Source organism: Caenorhabditis briggsae (assembly GCF_000004555.2).
Source record: "Caenorhabditis briggsae complete genome, chrI, whole genome shotgun sequence".
In the NCBI taxonomy this organism is placed as follows: Eukaryota; Metazoa; Nematoda; class Chromadorea; order Rhabditida; family Rhabditidae; genus Caenorhabditis; species Caenorhabditis briggsae.
In genome coordinates this window covers 10,462,084-10,484,461 of record NC_013489.2, presented here as the reverse complement: position 1 = coordinate 10,484,461, position 22,378 = coordinate 10,462,084, and the positions used below count along the sequence as shown (strand labels likewise).

At 37.7% G+C, this 22,378-nt stretch overlaps 12 protein-coding genes across 12 annotated transcripts in view; 5 read left to right on the top strand and 7 right to left on the bottom strand.

The window, feature by feature from the left end:
• CBG12822 overlaps window positions 1–2,454 on the top strand; it is a gene marked incomplete at both ends in the record, with an annotated part of 4,169 nt that extends 1,715 nt beyond the window's left edge. The window contains 3 exons of the mRNA XM_045241184.1: window positions 901–1,012; window positions 2,084–2,232; window positions 2,278–2,454. Coding sequence (XP_045094979.1) covers window positions 901–1,012; window positions 2,084–2,232; window positions 2,278–2,454 — 438 coding nt within the window. The remainder of the gene's footprint in view (window positions 1–900; window positions 1,013–2,083; window positions 2,233–2,277) is intronic.
• Window positions 2,455–2,710: 256 nt separating this feature from the next.
• CBG12821 lies at window positions 2,711–4,973 on the bottom strand (the record flags this gene model as incomplete). Its single annotated transcript, XM_002640249.2, has 7 exons — window positions 2,711–2,997; window positions 3,504–3,644; window positions 3,697–3,987; window positions 4,275–4,368; window positions 4,416–4,514; window positions 4,558–4,815; window positions 4,860–4,973. 7 exons carry the CDS (start codon window positions 4,971–4,973, stop codon window positions 2,711–2,713), a joined length of 1,284 nt encoding a protein of 427 aa, XP_002640295.2.
• A 546-nt stretch (window positions 4,974–5,519) lies between these two features.
• On the bottom strand, window positions 5,520–7,271 carry Cbr-kin-3 (the record flags this gene model as incomplete). Its single annotated transcript, XM_002640248.1, has 8 exons — window positions 5,520–5,675; window positions 5,768–5,849; window positions 5,898–6,022; window positions 6,105–6,401; window positions 6,450–6,534; window positions 6,591–6,718; window positions 6,763–6,933; window positions 7,233–7,271. The coding sequence occupies 8 exons, from the start codon at window positions 7,269–7,271 to the stop codon at window positions 5,520–5,522; spliced, it is 1,083 nt and encodes a 360-aa protein (XP_002640294.1).
• A 427-nt stretch (window positions 7,272–7,698) lies between these two features.
• Window positions 7,699–8,723, top strand: Cbr-mrpl-9 (the record flags this gene model as incomplete). Its single annotated transcript, XM_002640247.1, has 5 exons — window positions 7,699–7,758; window positions 7,801–7,966; window positions 8,014–8,138; window positions 8,197–8,520; window positions 8,568–8,723. 5 exons carry the CDS (start codon window positions 7,699–7,701, stop codon window positions 8,721–8,723), a joined length of 831 nt encoding a protein of 276 aa, XP_002640293.1.
• Window positions 8,724–8,946: 223 nt separating this feature from the next.
• On the top strand, window positions 8,947–10,087 carry Cbr-rpn-10 (the record flags this gene model as incomplete). The annotated part of the gene is made up of 3 exons (XM_002640246.1): window positions 8,947–9,113; window positions 9,163–10,012; window positions 10,061–10,087. The coding sequence occupies 3 exons, from the start codon at window positions 8,947–8,949 to the stop codon at window positions 10,085–10,087; spliced, it is 1,044 nt and encodes a 347-aa protein (XP_002640292.1).
• A 275-nt stretch (window positions 10,088–10,362) lies between these two features.
• On the bottom strand, window positions 10,363–10,567 carry CBG12817 (the record flags this gene model as incomplete). The annotated part of the gene is made up of 2 exons (XM_002640245.1): window positions 10,363–10,440; window positions 10,493–10,567. The coding sequence occupies 2 exons, from the start codon at window positions 10,565–10,567 to the stop codon at window positions 10,363–10,365; spliced, it is 153 nt and encodes a 50-aa protein (XP_002640291.1).
• A 246-nt stretch (window positions 10,568–10,813) lies between these two features.
• Window positions 10,814–11,321, top strand: CBG12816 (the record flags this gene model as incomplete). Its single annotated transcript, XM_002640244.1, has 3 exons — window positions 10,814–10,864; window positions 10,913–11,001; window positions 11,153–11,321. 3 exons carry the CDS (start codon window positions 10,814–10,816, stop codon window positions 11,319–11,321), a joined length of 309 nt encoding a protein of 102 aa, XP_002640290.1.
• A 300-nt stretch (window positions 11,322–11,621) lies between these two features.
• CBG12815 lies at window positions 11,622–11,997 on the top strand (the record flags this gene model as incomplete). The annotated part of the gene is made up of 2 exons (XM_002640243.1): window positions 11,622–11,696; window positions 11,779–11,997. The coding sequence occupies 2 exons, from the start codon at window positions 11,622–11,624 to the stop codon at window positions 11,995–11,997; spliced, it is 294 nt and encodes a 97-aa protein (XP_002640289.1).
• Window positions 11,998–12,722: 725 nt separating this feature from the next.
• On the bottom strand, window positions 12,723–13,108 carry CBG12814 (the record flags this gene model as incomplete). The annotated part of the gene is made up of 2 exons (XM_002640242.1): window positions 12,723–12,941; window positions 13,034–13,108. The coding sequence occupies 2 exons, from the start codon at window positions 13,106–13,108 to the stop codon at window positions 12,723–12,725; spliced, it is 294 nt and encodes a 97-aa protein (XP_002640288.1).
• Window positions 13,109–13,789: 681 nt separating this feature from the next.
• Window positions 13,790–15,934, bottom strand: CBG12813 (the record flags this gene model as incomplete). Its single annotated transcript, XM_002640241.1, has 3 exons — window positions 13,790–13,816; window positions 15,552–15,755; window positions 15,839–15,934. The coding sequence occupies 3 exons, from the start codon at window positions 15,932–15,934 to the stop codon at window positions 13,790–13,792; spliced, it is 327 nt and encodes a 108-aa protein (XP_002640287.1).
• A 789-nt stretch (window positions 15,935–16,723) lies between these two features.
• CBG12812 lies at window positions 16,724–16,993 on the bottom strand (the record flags this gene model as incomplete). The annotated part of the gene is made up of 2 exons (XM_002640240.1): window positions 16,724–16,864; window positions 16,919–16,993. 2 exons carry the CDS (start codon window positions 16,991–16,993, stop codon window positions 16,724–16,726), a joined length of 216 nt encoding a protein of 71 aa, XP_002640286.1.
• Window positions 16,994–19,712: 2,719 nt separating this feature from the next.
• On the bottom strand, window positions 19,713–22,012 carry CBG12811 (the record flags this gene model as incomplete). Its single annotated transcript, XM_045241182.1, has 5 exons — window positions 19,713–19,939; window positions 19,998–20,360; window positions 20,404–20,769; window positions 21,168–21,468; window positions 21,704–22,012. The coding sequence occupies 5 exons, from the start codon at window positions 22,010–22,012 to the stop codon at window positions 19,713–19,715; spliced, it is 1,566 nt and encodes a 521-aa protein (XP_045094978.1).
• Between the last annotated feature and the right edge of the window lie 366 nt (window positions 22,013–22,378).

Below are 22,378 nucleotides of genomic sequence, written 5' to 3'. Positions count from 1 at the left end.
GGCAAATTTTCCGGATTTTTTTCAATTTCATGTCCGGCAGGTAAAAAACGTAAAAAACCACTGTCGGCGACTTGAAAAAAAGGCTGTCAGGTGCCGTGGCCTAGGTTTCTCACTGAAAATCCTCGTCCCCCGGCGGCACCTTTTTTTTGAATTTTCTTCCTTTTCAACGCCGTTTTTCGGGGATTTCGGATTTTCTTTGAATTTTTTCGCAATAATATTTGAAAAATAGATAAATTTTAACACATTTTAATGCAATAAAAATTTCTGGTCGGAGTCCCCCTTTAAACTTTCAGAGTCTCTTTACAGTTTCAGTAGTTTTGTAAATAAAATAGTTTTGTAATTCATAGATGCTCTTTTCATTGGTACACTTGCCTAATTGGGATGTAATTCAAAAAACTTTCTAAGCTTCCAGAGTTGCTGCTCCTACCGTAATCTCACTTAGCCCTTTTCCATGGACATCATAGAATCCAGAAAATCGATGGATATTTTCAAAATTCTCGATATTTCCATCCAGATTCGGAGAAAACTATCAAAAAAATGTTCACTTTTGTGTCGCCAATTAGGAAATTGGTGAGTGTTTTTGAATTAATAGGTTGGTAAAAAAGTAATGCGCGTTTGGTCAGAACAACTTCGAACCACAGCTAGTGTAGTTCTACAACAGATGCATCCAATCTTTGCTCATAAATTGGCAGAAAAGAGTCGATAATGATAAAAAATACCCCATCGATTGATATACTTCCGTTTTGGTTTGCATTAATTTTGAGTACATCAAAAACGCGCATTACTTTTTTACCAATGTAATATTTTTTTGCTGTTTCACAAGTTTTAGTTTTACGGAAAAAATGGGAGAATTATTGCTTATCTATTCTGATGGTGAGTAGAACATTTTGCATTTTTTAGGTCGATGAATTTCTAGAAAACGTCGGAATATCGCTGACTGTGCGAAGTGCTCGGATGATTGAGACAAACGTAGCGAATGATGATCAAGCATTCGAAATGCCAGAAGAGGATGGTTAGTTTTGGGGGCTGGGATTAAAAAAATGAAAAACTCAAATACCGATTCCTGACTATGATCCTCTAAATTTAAGCTCTTCCCACTCATTTTTAAAAAAATGTCTGAGTATTATATAGTTTGACACAAAATTTTTGAACTTTTAAAAATCTTGAATTTAAAAAATACAGTACCATTTTCAGTTCCGGCTAAAAATTATCAATTTTCCCTAATTGTAATAGAGAAAAGTCAATTCGAATGTCTAAAAAATATAGTCAATTTTGTCAGGTCAGTCTGAACGTCTTCAGGTCTACTAAATAAAATTAACTTCAATCTTTTAGCTGGCCATATTTTTTACTAATCCATCCATATGAGATATGCTGCAATCATTGTCTACATAGATAACACTGTATTTTTAGACATCTGAAAAATTTACTGTATTTTTAGACATCTGAAAAAGTAAAACCTGTAATAGAAGGGCCTTCTCACTGTCCAGTTTGAGCTCAATTATCTCAGTTCCTATGCAAGATAAAAAATGTGTCAACTGATAAGATATAGGTGATATTATGATAAATAATTTATCAGTTGACAAATTTTTGGTATTTTTTGAAGGAACCAAGATAATCGAGCTCAAATTGGGTACTATTCAATTAGAGAAGATACAGTTTTTAATTTTTGAGGCGTTTTTTGTTGCAAATGATATATTTTTCAGCAAGCAATTTTACTAGAAAGTCGTTAATTCAAAATTGATGTACAGTCTCTGGAATTTTCAGACCAAACAGACAAGTTCTACGTTTTTTTTTTTCAGACGTATAGACAATTTTGAACTGAAATACCGTAAAACCTGTAATAGAATGACCTCCTAAACTTATAACTTTGAACGGTAACATCATGATAAATTTGACAAGATATTGACATACATATTTATAGGAACGGAAATAATTGAGCTCAAATCGGAAGTTCAGGGACTCTTTTATTATGGCGTTTACGGTGGTAATTTGGAAACATTGAATTCGTATTTCCTGTTTCAAGTTCAACATACAATTTTTTCAAAATGACCACCATAATCAGTCACCGATAACCAGTTTTTAGCATTTGCCAAAACAATGATCGTCGGAGTCCACATTCGACACGGAATGGACATTTCAATGAATTCGCGAAACCGAAAACATGGTCATGTGGACACTCCCATCGAGTATTACCGGCGAGCGATTCAGCAGATTTCAGGAATTTATGATAATGTTCGATTTCTAATTATTCTGAATTTCATATTTTAATTTTTCCAGGTCGCCTTTGTAATCTGCTCAGATGACGTGGCATGGGCCAGAAGAAACTTGAAACTTGGAAAAGAGACCGCCCACTTCTACTGCCCTGGACCTCGAGAAGTCGATATGGCAATCTTATCATCGTGTGATAGTGTGATAATGTCAACTGGAACTTTCGGATGGTGGAGCCCTACTTGAATGTTAATGCCAATCCAGACGTTTATTACTACAAACACTGGCCGGCTTCCGGGTCGGTAATGGAGAAAATGATCAACAAAACCGAATACTTTTTGAAATCCTGGACAGCTCTAGAATAGTGTGAAATTGATCTCTTATGTATTGATAAACATGTAAAATAAAAACTTCAAATCTAATAATAACCACTACCACAAATAAATAATAAGGCACAAAAAATGAGGCAACAAACTATAAAAAACAGAAATTTACAAAGAATTTAGTGTTGAGTCCATTGAATACTCTTCAAATCGATTCCCTCCTGAACCATTTCCCAGAGTGGACTGAGCTCACGGAGCCGCTCCGTCTCTCTGACACACAAATCAATTGTATGTTTGACTTCTTCTTCTGTTGTGAATCTTCCAAGCCCAAAGCGGATCGAAGAGTGAGCCAGATCTTCTTCGGAGCCGATGGCACGGAGCACGTACGAGGGTTCGAGGGATGCAGATGTACATGCACTTCCAGAAGACAAGGCGATGGATTTCAGAGCCATTAGAAGCGATTCTCCTGAAAAAGTGGAATAGTTTGATTAACATATTTCGGTTCAATGTGAGGAATAGAGTGGCCTAACTTTTTCAAAATGGTTTTTCTAGGCCACCAATTATTATGAACTAGAAATGGTCTTAGCACCTCATATGTTTTCTAGGACATTTCAACATGGTGGCCTAACTTTTGCAAGTTGGGTTTTCTAGGCCACTATGAAAAATGATATAGAAATGACCTGATATTTACCTGGTGGGATTTCTAGGTCATTTAAGATGGTGGTCGAACTTTGACAAGTTGAGTTTTCTAGGTCACCATGGAAAATATCCTAGAAATGCCCTGACATTCACCTGGAGTGTTTCCTATGCCATTTTAACATGCTGGCCTGACTTTGGCAAGTTAAGTTTTTTAGGCCACCAATGACCTAAAATTGATTTATCTTTTGGGGTTTCTAGGTAATTTAACATTTTTCTATGCCACCACCTTTACAGTTCGAACGAATTTTTGAAAAACAAAAACTGCTTACTAACCTTCAACATAAGCGAATGACAAATTCACACATCCTGGATATGCATGCTTCTCATCTACATTTCGAATAATATGTGTCAGCTTCTCACTGATTCCGTCGATCAGCATTCTAGATAGCCGTTCCACATGTGCCTTGTCCATTTCTAAAACACCGACCTTTATTTTTCGAAAAATTCTTTAGAGCTAAAAACTCACCCATTTCCCGACCAGCAATCCTTGCCGCTTCTCCAAGACCGATACAAAGTGGAGCAGCTACAGTACCCGATCGGAGACCTCTCTCTTGTCCACCACCAGACATTTGTGCTTCCACTCGAACGCGCGGACGGCGGCGAACGTATAGAGCGCCGGCGCCTTTTGGTCCGTAGATTTTATGACCAGAAATCGACATCAAATCGATTTTCAAATCATTCACATCAATTGGAACTTTTCCGGTGGCCTGAGCAGCGTCTGTGTGGAAGTAGACACCTTTCGAGCGACAGAGCTCACCTGGAAAAAAGTTTAGATACCGGATTTCCTCTAAAAACAAACTGTCAACTTTGAGCTCAATTATCACAATTCCTGTAAAAGATATTAATATCTTACCAACTGATAAAATCTTGCTGATGTTATGATAATTAATTCATCAGTTGTCAAAATTTGGATATCTTTTACAGGAAACGAGATAATTAAGCTCGAAGTTGATGGTTTAATGGGGTTTTTTACCTAGCTGAATAACCCCCATAAGTGGGCTTCTATGAGAGAAAATACGGTATTTTTTGGAAAAAAAACTGTACCAATTTGTTTAATCGGCTGAACGACTCCAATCTCATTATTGACGAACATAATGGAAACAAGACACGTTTCAGGGGTGATTGATTGCTCAAGTTGCTGAAAACCCATAATTCTCAAAATATTCAAAATTCAAATTTTCTCACTTCCATATCAACCATTCCTCCCTTATCAACTGGCAAATATGTGACTTTGAATCCCTCGTTTTCCAAATATCGACATGAATCTAGAACGCATTTGTGCTCCTGAAATTGTACATTTTCATTTTGAATGATCTTATAAACGAACAGTTTGCAGTGTGATGATATGATTTTTGCCAGATTGCTTCCTGAATTTTGCCACTCCTTTAATTGCTAGATTATTCGATTCAGTGGCTCCAGAAGTGAAAACAATGTCACGTGGATCTGCTTTTATAAGATCCGCGACATATTTTCTCGCTTGCTCGACGCCTTCCTCTGCTTTCCACCCATAGGAGTGAGTTCTAGAGTGAGGATTTCCGAAATCATTGATCATGTACGGAAGCATTGCGTCAACCACTCTCGGATCCTGGACCAATATTTTCAGAATATTTATTTTCTAGCAGATCTTACCATTGGCGACGTTGCCTGAACATCCAGATAAATAGGTTGAGGCGCTCCGGGCTCAATTTTTGAAGCCATTGTTCGTCGAGCGATAGCTCGAAGTAAAAAGCGTCCTTTCAGCATTTTTCGACACTATAATACTATCACTAAACCCCCAAAATCTCGACTAGAACATCATGAAAATAGTAGGTTTCAGAAACCGAAGGAATTATTTCAGATACAGTATAAAACAATTATAGTGCAAAAACATTGCGGTTTATGTGTAGAAGATGATTGTGGGTTTTTGGGGGCGATTTTGAGAATGAGGAGGGGGGTGAAGATGAAGAAGAGATGAAGGAGAACAAGGATTTTTGAAGAGAAAATGTTAAGATTAGAAAAAATTAACGGTTTTTGATTGGCTATTCGAACAAAAAGAAACTAATTTTTAGGCCTTGATTTGCACGAAAATCCTGAAATAGAACTTTACACTTGGAGTAACATTTCACGAAAATAGGCACTTTTATGGTTCGTATAAAGGGAGCTAATTTCAAAAGAGTGGGGGCGAGTGAAGATTTTAAGCCAAATTTTCAGAGAAAAAGAGAAAAAAAGAGGAGGAAAGAGACAAAAAATGGAACGGTCAACAGAAAAAGAGCAAAACGAAGTGGAAGAAAGAGAGAGAGAAGAGAGGAATTAGGCGCCGTCAATTTTGGCATCGGACGATTGAGAAGAGGCGGTGTTGGATGCACCCTGTCCATCAGCTCCATGATCGTTTCCATTGGCACGGCTTCTCTCGACAACAGGGCGGAAGTACTCATGAGCCATTGCTTCTTGGGCGGTTAGACGTTCCTGAATTATTCAGAATATTTTTTAGAGAATCGTTAGATTAATCTTTCTCAAACAACAACAACATCAAAACCTGTTTTCAAATGAAAACTCACCGCATGATCGTAGCGGAGAAGTTTGTCAAGAAAATCGAGTGCCTCAGGAGTCACAAGGTGTTGATTTTCAGCGTGAATGAATCTGTAATTTTTTTTAAATTGAATAAATACTGACAACTTCTCCCACTACCTCTCCCAGCGCTTTCGCGAGTGTCTTCCGAGAATGTCGTTGAAACGTGGATCAAGATCGATGTGATATCTCTCAATGTATTCGTAAAGTTCATCGGTTCCCAGAACCTTCGCAATGCGTACCAGCTGAAATAAAGCAGTATTAACTAATTGAAAATCATTTACTGAAAGGTGTGGTCCAACAATTTTTTTTTAAAACATAGATTACCTGATCATAGTTATCGTGTCCATGGAAAAATGGTTCCTTTCTGAAGATCATGCTTGCCAGCATGCAACCCAAACTCCACATATCCAACGAGTAATCGTAGCACTGGTAATCGACAAGAAGTTCTGGTCCTTTGAAGTATCTTGAAGCGACTCGAACATTGTAATCCTGTCTTGGATGATAGAACTCGGCCAATCCCCAATCTATTAATCGCAGTTCCCGCTTCTCGGCATCAATCATTACATTGTGCGGTTTCACGTCTCTGTGCATAATTCCCTGGGAGTGGCAGAAGTCGAGAGCCTGAAAAAGATAACATATTGAAAAAAACAGGTTTTAATTTTTAAATACCTTCAAAAGCTCATAGAGATAATAACGAATATCGAAATCACTCAATGTTTGATACAACTGCTTGAAGTCCGAGTTGTTCACATGCCTGAAATTGTTTTTTTTTCTTTGAAAGAAACTTTTTGATTTAAAAAACAAGCTTACTCGAAAATCAGTGCTGGTGTTCTCGATATGGGATCTTTCACAACGTCAAGCAGAGTGATGATATTCGTTCCTCCGCGCAGATTCTCCAAAATCTTGATCTCACGCTTGATCTTCTTCTTTTTTACAGGCTAAAATTCAATTTTAATTTGATCGTCTCGTGAACAGAACATACCTTGAGAATCTTGACGACGACCTTCTCGTCAGTGCTCATCTTGAATCCTTCGAAAACCTCCGAATACTTTCCACGCCCCAACTTGCGCACGAGCTGATAATCATCGATTTGACCCCATTCAATCATATGAGCCTCATAGTCCCAGTACTCGCGAGGTCTTGACGGATTGATCTGAAAATAAAAATGAGAATTGCAATTAAAAACTATCAGTTCACTATCAAACATGCATTATTTGCCAATAAAGTTCTTATCAAATTAGAAAACAAGTGCTTCAATAAAATTTATTGATTTGAATTTTTATTTTTCCGGGGTTCTTCATGACATAAAATTTGTGTTTTAACCTACTCGTGTTGTGCCGGTTTTTAACAGAATCAAAACTATCCGCATTACTCGAAACTATATGAACAAAACGGATAATTTCAGCAAATACAAAGTGTTGTCAGCAATCTGGTTTAATTGATAAAACTTACTTCGCCATAGACCCTCGCCCGACTCGGGATTGGAGCCATTTCCCAAGATCTTTGGATCTGAAAAAAACTACCATTATTCGTCATAAATTTAGCTCTTTGAGAAGCGAATGACACAAATGTGAGCTGCAGAGAATTCAAATTGTGTTTTTGTTGAAAAAAACAGCGAGGAAGCACGGATATCTGGCAAAATTGAATAAATTGCGGCGAAATTTAAAATACATGCGATGGATGCGAAAGTGTGTGTAGAGGCGAGAGAGCGCAGAGAAAAAACCAAGTTAGAGCAGACGCGCGTCGAGATATTCTGTTTACGAAAGTGTGTGCGCCTTTAAATTTGTCATCATTGGCAGCAGCGCGCACTTCGCTTTTCTCATTCAATTTTTTTTTCAAAGTTTCTGTGAATATTTTCAGCTCAAAATCTACCCTATTTTGAAGAAAGCTTGCTAAAGAATCGAAGTTTTAGGTAGTTATGCTTCCAGCCACACATCTTCACCGGCTTGCGAGACATTTAAACCTGCAGTCAAGCCGAGTAAGTTTGTATTTTTTATTCTCTGATGTTAAGCTTCTTCAGAACACATGGGTTCTTCGGCGAGTATTCCAACCAGAAGCTACACCTCCTGGTGGCATTCAAAAAAACCCCAACGACTTCCATGACTATCAAAAGTACGAAGTTGTCGAAGTCGAAACACAGAAATCGGCGGGCCCCATCAAAGTTATTTTACTCCAGGACGTGGAAGGTTAGTCTCCTGTTTTTTGTTCAGTTTTCAGCCTTGATTTTTCACAGGAATCGGCCATCAGTTCGATACAGTCAGCGTCGATCGTACCCTGGCTCGTAAAGATTTGCTGCTCTCCAAGAAGGCTGTCTACGCGTCGCCGTTCGATTTGAAGTATTATGCTGATATGAAAACCGTAAGTTCTGAATGAATTTTAAACAAAACATTTAAAAATAATATAATACCTTTTTCAGCGAATGGCTGATGAGCTCGCATCACGCGTCAGAATCCCATATGAACTCAAAGTCGTCGGAAGAGATTTACAAAAAATGGTGGTGCCCATCAAGGTTAATATGGAAAATGAATGGACGATCGATACGACAGTTGTCAAGAGTTCTCTTCGACAAATGGGAGTTTTTGTCGCCGAAAACACTATTTTCCTTGCTGCGAAACCAATTTGCGGACCTAACTTTGATATCGAAGCCAAACTATTCCGATTCTACCTTGTCGTGAACCAGCAATACATTGTGCCAATGTTGGGAAGAGTTACACATATTTCAGTAGACGAATCCAAACAAGTCAGTTAAAAAAAACTATTGGCAGCCATTTATTTGTATCTTTACAGATGATTTCACCTACACTGACAACACCACGTGACGAAGAACTGGCTCGATACTCTATCCGAAAAGAATTCCCTCTGTACAGCAAAACCAAAGATTTCACAGAAGATTTTCCGGTCTTCGAGCACATGAAAGAGCACGCTCCAACGACACCCCAATAAAAATCATATCTATTAATTCCAGGCTAGCGTTTAGTGTATTTTCCTTTATTTACCTTGATCTTGTTGTTTTGTTTTTGTTACAAAGGATATGTCAGTTTCTATTATATTCTCCACTGCTTCTACTATTAATTCGGTTGAAATACCGTTTTAAATATCTGTTTTTGGATCTCCCCTCGAGATTTTCTTGCTTTTAACTATATTATCATTCCAGAAATCGCTCAAAATGGTCCAAGAAAGCACAATGATCTGTGTCGACAACTCCGAATGGATGCGCAACGGAGATTTCCAGCCAACTCGTCTTCAGGCTCAACAAGATGCTATCAATCTTGTTACACAGTGCAAATTGAGAGCCAATCCAGAAAATGCCGTCGGTATTCTCTCTATGGCAGAGTAAGTTTTGAGAACAGTAGTAATACTTCTAAATCGCACCCTTTTTCAGTAGCGTCCAGGTTCTATCTAGCCTGTCAACTGAACAAGGACGTCTGATGATGAAGACGCACTCGATCGAACCATTTGGAAAGTGCAACTTCATCGCCGGTATCAAAATTGCTCATCTTGCTCTCAAGCATCGCCAGAACCGTAATCACAAAATGCGCGTTGTCCTCTTCATAGGATCTCCGCTCGAAGAGATCGATGCTGCTGAGTTGGTGAAGATCGGGAAGAAAATGAAGAAGGAAAAGGTTCTGTGCGACGTTGTCATGTTTGGGGACAGCGATACCGATGGTCATGAGAAATTCTCGTCGTTCGTGGATACGTTGAATGGAAAGGAAGGAACTGGATCATCGCTCGTGGTTGTCCCAACTGGATCTTCCCTTACTGACGCTTTGCTACAGTCGAGTGTATGCAAAAATGAAGATGGACAAGCAGCGTTCGGTGCTGGTGGAGGTGGTGCTGATAACGCCTTCGGAATGGATGTTGACAATGATCCAGATTTGGCGTTGGCTCTCCGTGTTTCCATGGAAGAGGAGCGTGCTCGTCAAGCCGCTGCTGCTGCTGCAAATGGAGGTGCTGCTCCAGATGCTGCAGCTGATCAAGACATGGCTGCCGGCGGAGCCGTGCCATATGAAGAAATGGATATGGGAGCGATGACTGAGGAGCAACAGTTGGAATGGGCACTTCGACTCTCAATGCAAGAAAACGCCCCATCCTCCGGAGCAGGGCAACAAGTGGAACAAATGGATGTGGATGCTGCGGGACCAGCTGCAGAGGCTGACAATCTTGATGATTTGCTGAACAATCCAGACCTTCTTCAACAGATTGTTGATGATTTGCCTTCTGGAACCAACGAGGTAAGAGCTTATCCATAAATTCCCCCATAAGCTAAACTATCTTTTCAGAAGAAGGACGACGAGGAGAAAAAGTGAAATGGTGCATCCCAAGAGTATCGATCAAATACTTGTCTGTGTGCTTTTGTTAATCTTCGCTTCGTTTTATTGTATTTTAACCTATTTATTGAGTGTTCAGCCATCTCGCCGTCTCTACGTAAATATAATTTATTCCGATTTTCCCCCATCACTCTCTCTCTCCCCCTGTAAATTCGGCTGAATTCAATTTGAAAATAAATTTTTGTGGCTGAAATTGGTTTAAAATGTGTAAAAATTTATGAAAATGACTAAATATAAATATGATTCTGATAGGGTCATGGATCCTTTTTGTATTGCTTCAGGTAATCTTCTACTTTCTTCATCATCTCACTCGCTGATGGCAGTCTTTCTAACTGAAAATTAGAAAATAAAAATTTGAATAATAGAAGAAAGACATCCACTTACCTCGTAATTTTGTGCGAAATAGGCTCCGGCGTATGCTCCAAGACCCATCGAGATAAGGTGCGACAAGAGACCCATGGTTCGCTGAAGTTATTTTTTTTGTATTTTCCAAGTTCAGAAAAATAAAAAGAAGTGTTAGAGTAAATACAAATCAGTTAAAAAAATTTTGAGCAAAAAAATCTGAAATTGAGAGAAAATTGAACAAAAAATGATGATGCCCGGCGTGTAGGAAAGTGCGCTCTAATGAGAAATTGAAAAATTTTTTCGAATGCGAACGATTTTCGAGGAAATTTATCGAAAATTTACAGAAAAAAAGTCTAGAAAATGACAGAGACAAAAAGTCTGGACGAGTTGTTCAAGGATAGATATACAGAGGTAAGAATTTCATTGTTTAAAACTAAAAAGTTATACGGAATTTTGCAGAAAGATGAACGCTATAAGAAAATGGCAGAGACTGGATTCGAGAAAGTGATAGTAGTACATCCGTGGGACCCGAGGAGAAATAACTTCAGGTGAAAGACTGAAAATATTATTATTTTATCAGGATTTTTTTGATTTTGACCCATTCCGATAGCTTTCTGTTAGCCAAAACCAGATTAAAATGTAGTTACAAACGAGCTAAAGCCATTTCTTAAATAGAATAAAAAAAATTAAAATTTTCAGAGGACGAGGTGGCAGTGGATACAACAATCAGAATCGCGGCGGTTGGGTGCCACGTGGCGAAGGCGGTGGTGGCAGAGGACAGTATGGAGGATACCGCGGTGGATGGCAAGATCGTGGAGGACCAAGACAACCATGGAGAGGTGGAGACCGGAAAAGAGAACATTATTAACTATTGAATTGTTTGATTCGTTGTCTTTCTTCATATCGTTTTAACATTGCGAATGGTCTCTTCTCTTGTATCACTTTCTCTATCTTTAATGAATTTTTATTTTTCTGTTTTTCACTTCAAATGAACCCCAATAAACGTCATTTTTGAACGGCGACACAAACTCTAGTCGTGATGCAAGAGGAGACATTTCGCAATCGCTAAGCTCCGCCCCCCTAGGATTGCAACCCAGGAGAAACCTATAAATATAATAAGCATTCTTTAGAGAATTTATAACATTTTCACTGAATATTCAAGCTAAACATGGGATTCTTCTCTCACGCTGCAATGCTTGGAGTTGGATACATGATTGGAAAATCTTACTGCTTCAGATACAAGGTAAGATATTCTGAAATACGCGTTAGGTGCTAATTGGCTTGTTTCACCTATAAATTCAAAATAGGAATTGCGTATTTTCCAGGTTCATCAATTGCCGAACGACCCAGATGCATCTGAAATTTCATTTCGAGTAGAACGAAAAGAAGGTGGATATCCAATGTTTTGGGGAAATCCATGGTGGAATCATCACTACCATCACTGTCATCATCCATCACATTATCAACAGAAGAATGGAAAAGAAGCACAAGTTACCGAGAAGAAGACGAATCCAGAACTTCTGGAGGTGCGAAAAAGCCAATAAACCTTTTTGTATTGTTTCGATTTGTACATAACACTAATCAATGAATGGTGTTTTTGATATTTAGTTGTTATTGAATTGTTTATTATAACTCTGAAGAAATTTCTATATAATCTGAAAGTTTTCTTTCAAGAGGTCTGAAATTTCAATGCCGAGATGCTGAAATAGGGAGTCGAGGAAAGAGAAAAAAATTGGTGATAATTCTGAGTCCCAAAATTTGAACCCATGATTCTGCACTTATACTAAAACGATACTGCTTTAAACACAAGCAACGAAAATTTGTTCTAGAAGATTGCCGAACTCCAATGATCTTTTTTGCGAATGTTGGAAATGAAATTAGTGGGAGACTGATCAGTGTGGAGTTTTAGGAAAATTCTATGTCGAACTTGAAACAGGAAATATGAATGAAAAAAACTACTACTAGAAAATATTTTATCAAAAGATCTCACACTGTAGAGCTACTCTGCAAGATATCAAAAATATGTCAGCCGATAATGTTTGTGATATTAAGATCAACAATTTATCAGTTGACAACTTTCCTATATCGTTGAATGAACCGATAAGTTCTATTACAGATTGCCCTTCCATTACAGATTTTACGGTGAATCTTGAAAGAAAACTTCCAGTTTATAGAAATATTTATTCAGAATTCGAATGTACAATACAATAACAGCTAAACATCAAAAACATCATTCACTGTGAGTTTTCGAAGTTAAGAAGATAATTAGTTATTGGCTTTTCTCCACCTCCAGAAGTTCTGGATTCGTCTTCTTCTCGGTAATTTGTGCTTCTTTTCCATTCTTCTGTTGATAATGTAATGGATGATGACAGTGATGGTAGTGATGATTCCACCAGGGATTTCCCCAAAACATTGGATATCCACCTTCTTTTTGTTCTACTCGAAATGAAATTTCAGATGCATCTGGGTCGTTCGGCAATTGATGGACCTGGAAAATACACATTTCCTATTTTTGAATTTATGTCGATAGATGATCAAACAAGCCACTTAGCACATGATACATATTTCAAAAATTTTTACCTTGTATCCGAAACAGTAAGATTTCCCAATCATATATCCGACTCCAAGCATTGCAGCGTGAGAGAAGAAGCCCATTCTGCAGTGAATAGCTCGATAATGTCTCATTTTTCTTTTCAGATTTTATTTTTTTATATATATAGTCAGTCCTAGATGGGCGGAGCCTAGGCGTAGCGATTGCGAAATGTCTCCATTGCATCACGAAAAGAGTGGAGTTTGTGTCGTTGTTCAAAAGTTGACCTTTTTTCTGAAAAAAGGGCGTGTATGAGATTGGTGACAGCTTCTTATTAATTGAATAAATTAGAAAAAAAAGCGTGTCAAAATGCAAACAAGTTTAGTAGTCTTCCCAGCATAAAACTTTTCTCTCAAAAAAGTGATGAAAACAATAACAATGCTTCATTTTCCCGAATCAATGCTCGAGAAAAAATTCTTAAATTTCCACAGTCTTCTATTACAACAAACATTTTATCAGCTAATAAAATTTATAAATCTCTTATGGCAACTGAAATAATTGAGCTCAAAGTGAACAGCTTTAATTGAACGCTCAAGTTGAGCTTCACGTCGTTTTTAATGAAAAATTACCGTTGGAAAAATTACCGGTCAAAATTGTTTGAATCTAAAAAAAATATTCAAAAATTGAATTTCGTAGAGCAATGCTTCGTTCATGTGGATTATAATTTTGATGGGGATTAATTGATTTATTTTTGTTAGTTATCTGTTTAAAAATTTTAAAAAGTCCTTTTGACATGTTCAAGAAGTTTAGCATCCATGGCAGCTCATTGTTCCCTGAAAACACATTTTAATGGCTTTTGAAATATGTTTTCTTACATTGTACAAAGTACAACAAATTCTGAAGTCTTGGGGTTTCGCGAAGTCACAGCCGTGGCATTCCATGGTGCCCTGAAACTCCTTTTTTAGATAAATTATCTCGATCCCTGCAAGAGATGTCAAAATGTTGTCAACTGATAAAATTTTTATCATGATAACATCAACATTTCATCAGTTTAAAGATTTTTGATACTTCTAGGGAACTGAGATAATTCAGCTCAAAACATGCGCCGCTGCTGACGAGGCGGTCGGCGTCGTTGGCTGCGCCACCACTGTACTTGCACTTCGAACTCAATTATCTCGGTCCCCATAAGAGATATTAAAGAGTAGTCAACTGAAAAAAAAATGCCGGTATGAACCGGCGCCGACCGCCTCGCTTTCAGGTTTTGTCTATCTGTTTTAGAAACTGAAACGATTGAGCTCAAAATGCGTTCTACGAGAAGGAAATACGGTTGGGATAAAAAACTGAAAAATTGTTACATCTTTTTGTCCGGTGCAGCAAACACGATAATCGATTGGATTGAGTTCCTCGAACTCGTGAGTTTTGGTAGACTGAAAAAAAAAGTTGAATAATAATTACAAATTTATATGAGTTCCAACCGATTGAGTCGGGTTCTTGGTGCTTGGTGCTCCGAGAGCCATAACGACCAGAAAAAGAACAATCAAGAGGAATCGCTTCATGATTAGATTTTAAAGAAGCATACAACTATTCAGATCACTAGCCTTATAAACCAATTTTTATCAGTTTGTTATGAAATTAAGAACGGAAAAAACATCCTGTTTTATCTGATAAGCATGTTTCAATTTTTTATCAAAACAAAAACAGGAAGGATTGAGACACATAAAAGCTAGCACGAAATGGAAAACAACCATTCGATTTTGGATCTAATAGTAAATCGCGAATAAAAATGAAAATTTTTGTTTTGATCCTTGCCTTGTTTTTCGTGTCATCTGAATCCAGGTTAACTAAAAATCCACCAGTGGTTTCGAGAACTGTAAGTGATTGATTTTTGGGTGGCTTCCCAAAGAAACCAGTATGGCATTTCAGCTCTCTCCAAAGAGAAAAAAAAAGAGAAGCCGAATACTTGGTTTCTGACGAAATTTGACGGACCTGGAAATCATGAAATTACCGTTTTGAAAATTACAACTGACCGAGATCCAGCACATCAAACATATTAAAAAATATCTTATTTTGTATCCGAAACAGTAAGGTTTTCCAATCATATAACCGACTCGGAGCATTGAGAGAAGAATCCCATTCTGCAGATAGCTCGATAATGTCTCATTTTTCTATTCAGATTATATATTTTTATAATTATAGAGGCAGTCCTAGGTGGGCGGAGCTTTTGCGAAATGTCTCTTGCATCACGGAGAGGGTCTAATTTATCAGGGTTTGTGTCCTTGTTCAAAGCGATGTTTTGTTCTAGTAAAAAAATATAACATTGATGACAACTTCTTCGAATTTGAATATGTGTACAGTGAAACAGATGAGTTTGTGGAAATCAACTTTAGTCAAGTGTAGGTAAACTTCCTAGAATTTTTTCTAGAAAAACCCCTTTCTGTGGTTCCCAGTTTCAGATATCATAAACATTTCTTTAGAATTCTAACGTGCAGTACAATAACATCTAAATATGGGAAACATCATTAATTGAGGGCCTTATTCAAAAAAAAAATATTATTGACTTTTTTCCACCTTTAGAAGTTCTGGATTCGTCTTTATCTCGGTATTCACTTGCGTTTCTGTTCCATTTTTCTGATGATGATGTGATGGATGATAACAGTGATGATAGTGATGATTCCACCAGGGATTTACCCAAAACATTGGATATCCACCTTCTTTTCGTTCTACTCGCAATAAAACTTCAGATGCATCTGGGTCGTTCGGCGATTGATAGACCTGGAAAACACGCAATTCTTCTTTTGAAATTTTTTGACTGGGTACACCAACCATCACATGATACATATTTCAAAATATTTTACCTTGTATCCGAAACGGTAAGATTTTCCAATCATGTAACCGACTCCAAGCATTGCAGCGTGAGAGAAGGAGCGGTGGATAGCTCGATAATGTCTCATTTTTCTTTTCAGATTATATTTATATATATATATATATATATATAGTGGATAAGTAGAAAATCTGAAACAGATGCTTTTGTGGAAGTCCGCTGTGGTCGAGGGACTAATTTTTTTGGCCAGTCTAGTTGGAAATACCGAATTTCAAAGAAAAATAATGATTTTTTCCCGAAATTAGGGGTTTCTTCGAAAAATGAAATGTACCGTTTTCTGGAAAACAAACAGCAAAACTATTAAGCTGACCTAGTAACAAACTGTTTCATACCAGCGATGGAAGAAATTTAAAACCTCTAATAGAAGCCCACCCTAAACGTTCCCTTTGAGCTCAACTTTCTCGGTTTCTTCAAAAGATAAAGGAAAAATTATTTATCACAATATTACCAATATTTTATCAGCGGACAGATTTTTGACATCTCTCATAGGAACCGAGATAATTGAGCCCAAAATTGACAGCTTGGGTGGGCTTCTATTAGAGAAAAGCTATTATTGTCTCATTTCTATTTTCACTAGACAGTCTCCCTGAAATGAGTAGAAAGTTTGAAGCTGTTTCTGAAAGTTAAAAAATACTGTTTCACAGACTAGTTACAGTAGTCCAATGGATTTTCGTTCAATGGGTGATTTTCACTGTCTGGGTTAAAAAAATTCAGCACCTGAATATCGTTGAAAAAAAAAGTAAAACTTGAGTTTCAATTTAGATTTTTAATGTCGACGTAAAATGTGATAGTGTTTATGCTTTATTTATCAAATACCATAAATCTACAGCTTTGCAAAACAATAATAAAAAAATACAAATTATTCCTCTTTTTTAGGAACACTCGGGTGCTCCTCACAGCATCTGGATTTCTGCCAGAACGCACAATTTGGCTTCTTCTCCACGTGGATCACATATTCTTGAGTATTCGGATTATTTGGGTCGATTGGAAGTTGGCTAACCTATAAACGTTTACTGTTATGGACACAAAAATTACAAAAAAAGAATCAACAAACCCTAAATCCATCGCTATACTGTTTTCCAATCCAATATCCGACACCAAGAACGACTGTATGAGTAAAGAAACACATTTTTAGGTGTTTATGGGCTAGTATTTTTCTTGATTATTTATACATTTTCTTATGGGGTGGAGACTCGAAATGAAATCAGAAATTTCGCAACCAACACACAACGGCAGTTGCATCATGAGAACACAACGCGATTCTTAGAGTTTGTGACCAATAAATAAAGGTATACATAAAGGAAAAGACAATTACAGAACTACAAATAAAGTTTTTGAAGTTCATAGAGATTTGTTGATTTCATGAAACAGTGAAGTTTTCCTTTGTTTGAAAAAAAAAGTACCCTCAGCAACATAATTTGTGTAAAAAATGTTTACGGTATTTGTTTCGCTGCGAAACAATAATTAAGATTTTCAGAGTTTCAAGAGTTTTCTTGATTTTATGAAACAGTTATTTGCCCTATGTTACAAAAAACTGTGAACACAATACATGTCCCCCTCTAATAATATCCCGCCATTTACGTTCAATTTTAGCTTAATTATCTCAACTCCTGTTAACGATATGAAAAAGTTGTCAACTAATAAGAACTCTGGGATGTCATGATGAATAATTTATCAATTGACAACTTTCTTCTATCATTGACAGGGACCGAGATAACTTGACGCAAAGTTAAGACAGTAGGACCCTTCTATTACATGTTTTACGGTAACTAGTATTTCACAGTCTGTTTAATGTGACCTCCGTGAAAGCCTAACAAAATGGGGGCAAAATGTCCAGTAGTTAGAACTATGAAGAAAAGTCAGTACTCAGTTTTAAACGTTCAAGTTCAGAGTCTTCCTGATTTCCCTTTTTCCCAGCAGGTGCCCCATGTTCGAAGACGTCAAGGACAACTTCGAGGGCAGCTTCCAGGATCGGCAGGATTCGAAGCAAGTTGACAGGAGTAGCTGAAGGTAAGGGAAAATTAGTGTTCAGTTTGCAACGTTAAACTTTCAGGGGCATGGTGTTCGGGATTCGTCAACTTCGAAGACTTCGAAGACAGCTACGAGGGCAGTTTCCAGTGTTGGCGGAATTCGAATCAAGACGACATGAGTAGCTAAAGGTGAGGAAGTGGGAATAGGTAAAGTTTAAAAATTCTGGCATCCTGTTTTCAGTAGATATAAGAAATGACTTGAAAATTTTTGATGAGCAACCTCGACGTTTTGCGGACAATTATCAAAATTGAAAGTTTCTAATTTAAAAAACCTATGAAAAAGTAGCGGAAAATCCAGAATTTCGAAGGATGAGCAAAAGTTCTTTTTTTGTTGCCAACTTTTTTGAATTTCAGGAGCTGATTGGTGTTCAAGGTGAAGAAACTTCGAAGTCTCCGAGGATAGCTTCCAGGAGCAGGAATGGAATTCAGATGGCGAAATAGAACGAAAGGTAAGGATAAGGGAATTCAAAAAGATTTATTTTTCTCGGGATAGATTTTCAAGAAAAGATCCAGTTGTAATTTGTTTTGATAAACGATCAAAATGTTCAAAATTTGGAGGTACTTCTGAAAAATATATTTTTTATTGAAAATGAAAATTTTTTAAATAGTCGATGTCGAATATATTTAGGACGCCCAACAGCAACGCCGTCCACGTTAGTTGCAGAAGGATTTTAGAAACTTTCATGTAAATTTGATAAGGTAACAAAGATAAAAATTGGCATAAGTTGATAAGAAAAAATTTCAGATTCCCAAGTTCAAGGGACAAGAGGTAGAGAATCGGCAGCAGGCATCAGGCATCGGCACCGGCATTAGAACTTCGTGAACTTTCTTTTTTGTTATTTTTGTCTTTCTTTCTTGATTTTCTTGCCAGCGCACTTGGGTTCAAGCCAACGGGTAAAAAAACGCGCCCCAAATAACTATCAGGTCAGAAGAAATTTGATAATTTCAAAGTTGACGTGTACTTGATCTTATTAATTTTAATCAACGAGTTGCAACGAGTGATTTTTTCGCCCAACGTTTAAAAGTTTGATTCTCAGCCACATTCAGAAGCGAATTTTTTATAAAATCTCACATTTACTAGGCCGCGATTTCTGACCCGTTGGCTTGAACCCAAGTGCCAGCGCTTTTTCTTCGACTCTTCGGTTTCCTCGATTTTTCGCTTCGTCTGTTCAAAGCTGTCGCTGTCTTTGTTGTCTTGGTGTTCTCCTAGTTTTTGAGCAGTCCTTCTGGTTGTGGTGGTTCTTCTTGTAGTTTTCCGTTGTCTTGTTAGTTATCCTTCTGTTTTTGTTGGTGGTCCCTCTTGTTGTGTCTTGAAGTCGTGGTTTGACAGTTAACAATAACTTTGTAAAAGACGAAAATCTTAAAAACTCAATTAAAAAACTATTAGGTCATGAAAGATATTAAGTGTTGAATAAACTAATAAAAAACTAAAAATTTCAAAGCTCTAGTCAAACAAAAAATGTGTGTGGTGGAAAGTTGTGTTGTATTTTTTGATACAAATCGATTTCCGCCGCCTGTCGGCGGCTACAATCACACTTATAGTTCTTAAATTCGCCAGCCACGCCTACAGATTCCGATGTCCCGAAATCTGACACAGATATAACTACAGAAGACACAACAGCGCCTTCAATAATCTGAACGACTCCATTGGATGAAAAAAAGATGACGCTAAAACACCAACAACGTCTTCTGGAGCAGCCACGTCATCAGAATTCTTTATTTTAAAGGTTTTTTAGATTTTTGAGTTCTCTGACTCTTGCAAAATGTAAAAAATGTTTTTTGAACGCTCATAATATTTATTCATGACAAATAGTCCAATCAATAGAAAACATTGAATCTGCTGGCTGCACACCCAGGAACACTTCCAGACTTGAGCACATTTCTGTGTGGACAGTAGACGAATTGTGCTTGAATTCTATCCATCATTGGAACGGATACATAGACAGTGTACTCGATTTGTCCCTGATTATTCCATTTCGAGTTGATCAATGAAAAATCGAAAGAGGCGCCGGATGGAAGGGAAGTGATCTTGGCGATGGCTTGGGCTAAAATTTTTGAATATGGTTTATGGAAAGATCTTATTAGCCTCAGAAAAATTGTTACTTTTTGTGTATGTTCCATGGCATCCCTTGAAAATGAAAGCGTCGTCGAACAGTTTTCCAATGAGAGCTGGTTTATGGGAATCCAGAATTGGCTTCATCGAGGTCAGGAATCTCTGGACGACAGCATTCGAATCTTCCGGCTGAGAGAATCCCAGGAATCCACTTGTTGGGCAATCCCAAATATAACCGTATATCAATTTTTGGTCCGCGATGTGTAGCATAAATTCAGCGTCGACTGGAGTTGCACGGATTCCAGTGATAGTGACAATATATTTGATCATGTCTCCAAGGGAAACAGCTGACTTAAGAGTGAACGAAAACTTGATGCCGGCTGGGATCTTGGTGAGCATCCCGACGACTTGTTCTAGAAACTTTTTTCTTTTTCCTTCGATTTTAGTATGACTTACCCTTGTTATATCTTCCCTTGCAACCTCTGAACCAGAATCTAGGTTGGAAAAGACCCAGGATGATGGAGGTGTCTTTGGACTCAATCGATCTGGTCACACGAGCTAAAAACTTCTTCACCATCTCCTCAGCTGGATTTTGAACTGATCTGAAGGTCACAAAGCGGCTGTTCTGACAAGCTGGAATCTCTCCACATTCCAATTGTTGATCGATCTTGTTCAAGACGAAGTTTGCTTCAATGGAAGCTGGTCCGAATCCACTGGAGACTACAGTATACTTGATAGAAGATCCGGTATCGAGGACTGATTTGAGGGTGAGGGTGAATTGGGTTCCAGATGGAATTCGGGACAAGAGACCGATGATTTGTGCTGGAACAGTTTTTAGGGTAGAAGGGATTTATCAAAGGTATTCTAAGTGTTCTTTCTTTGTATGTACAGTACCATTTTGAATGTACAGGATCTAGATTGAAAACTTTGCATTCACAGAATTTTTTGAAAATTCCTTTAATAGTGAAAGACACCTATTTTTTCCATGTTTTCGTTACAAAAACGGTCCGAAAAGGGGTGTCTTTCAAAAGGGGTGTCAATCGAAAAAAAAGAATTTTCAAAAAATTCTGTGAATGCAAAGTTATCAATCTAGTTCTGTTTTACACATTCTTAAATTTGGAAAGTGCTCGGAAACTTGAAAATTACCGAAATGAACTGAAAAATATGTATTTGAATATCTTACTGATTGGTACTGTATCTCAAAAGCCTAGAATACTCACTCTTATCATAAGTTCCCTTGCACCCCTTGAACACGAATCCAGGCTGGAACAATCCAGAAATCACAGCGACATCCTTTGATTCCAGAGATCTAGTCATTCTTGCCAAGAACTTCTCGACGACCTGTTGAGCTGTATCCGAGGAAGGGGCGAAGGCGTTTCGATTGAAGTCGAAAATATCATTAGGATATCTTCCGATGAAATTATCTCCTCTGAAATCTGGATCATCTGGGACAAAAGCCCATGATGTCCCAACGAGGAGGCAGAGAACAAGAATAGAAGACGACATTCGACTTGGAATGATCTGGGACTGGCCACTTTTTATAGGTGTATGAAAATTGAATAATAGCCTTTTTTGCGAGCGGGGGTGGTGGGAATGGGAATCATTTTTATGGTGTTTTTTTTTTCATTTTGAGCCATAAAAGGTTTGGGAATTCAGAATAAAAATGAAAAGATCAAAAGGAATAGTTACTCAAATTAACAAATTCGTTGGTTCTGAAACAGAAAACCTGGAAAATATGGCAGCTTTACACACAAACATTTTCCTGTGAGTTAACAGTAGAGTTCCGTCTCGCGAGCATTGGCATCTGGGAAGATCGAGAATTCTTGCAGGTCTTGCAAGAAATTTCCGGGACTTGTCTTGTCTTGTCTCGCATAAATGCTTGTCTCGTCTCGCACTCGCAGATGCTCGCTTTGTCTCGTCTCGCAAATTCTCGTTCTTGCAAATGCTCGCAATTTCTTATTTCACGTGCAAGACTCGCACTTTTCCTGCGGGTCTTGCAAGACTCCAGAAGAATAGAAAAATAAACTTCCCTCTCAAACTTTTTTCTGTTTCTGCTTATTTTCATGTTTTGCAAACTTTCCTGGTATAGTAATATGAGCCACACTAGCTCTGTCAAATTTGAAAAATATTTGGACCCTGTCTGTCAACGTTGCACCCATTTTTGTCGGCTCCTGGGAAGGAATCGAAACTGATAAAATGTTTTTGAAAACATGATGAACGTTTTGTTTGTTGACTGTTTTTTCGGATATCTTTCACAGGAGCCGAGAAAATTTGACTAAAACTTGACAGTGTGGGGACCTTCTTTTACAGGTTGGTTCGTCAGTTGGTGAAATTGGAAATACCCTGTTTAAAAAATTCGTGGACGAGCCTTTCTGTAATTTCAGTCTGACGAGCTTCGGCATAGATCCTCTCAGATTTTTAAAAAAGAAAA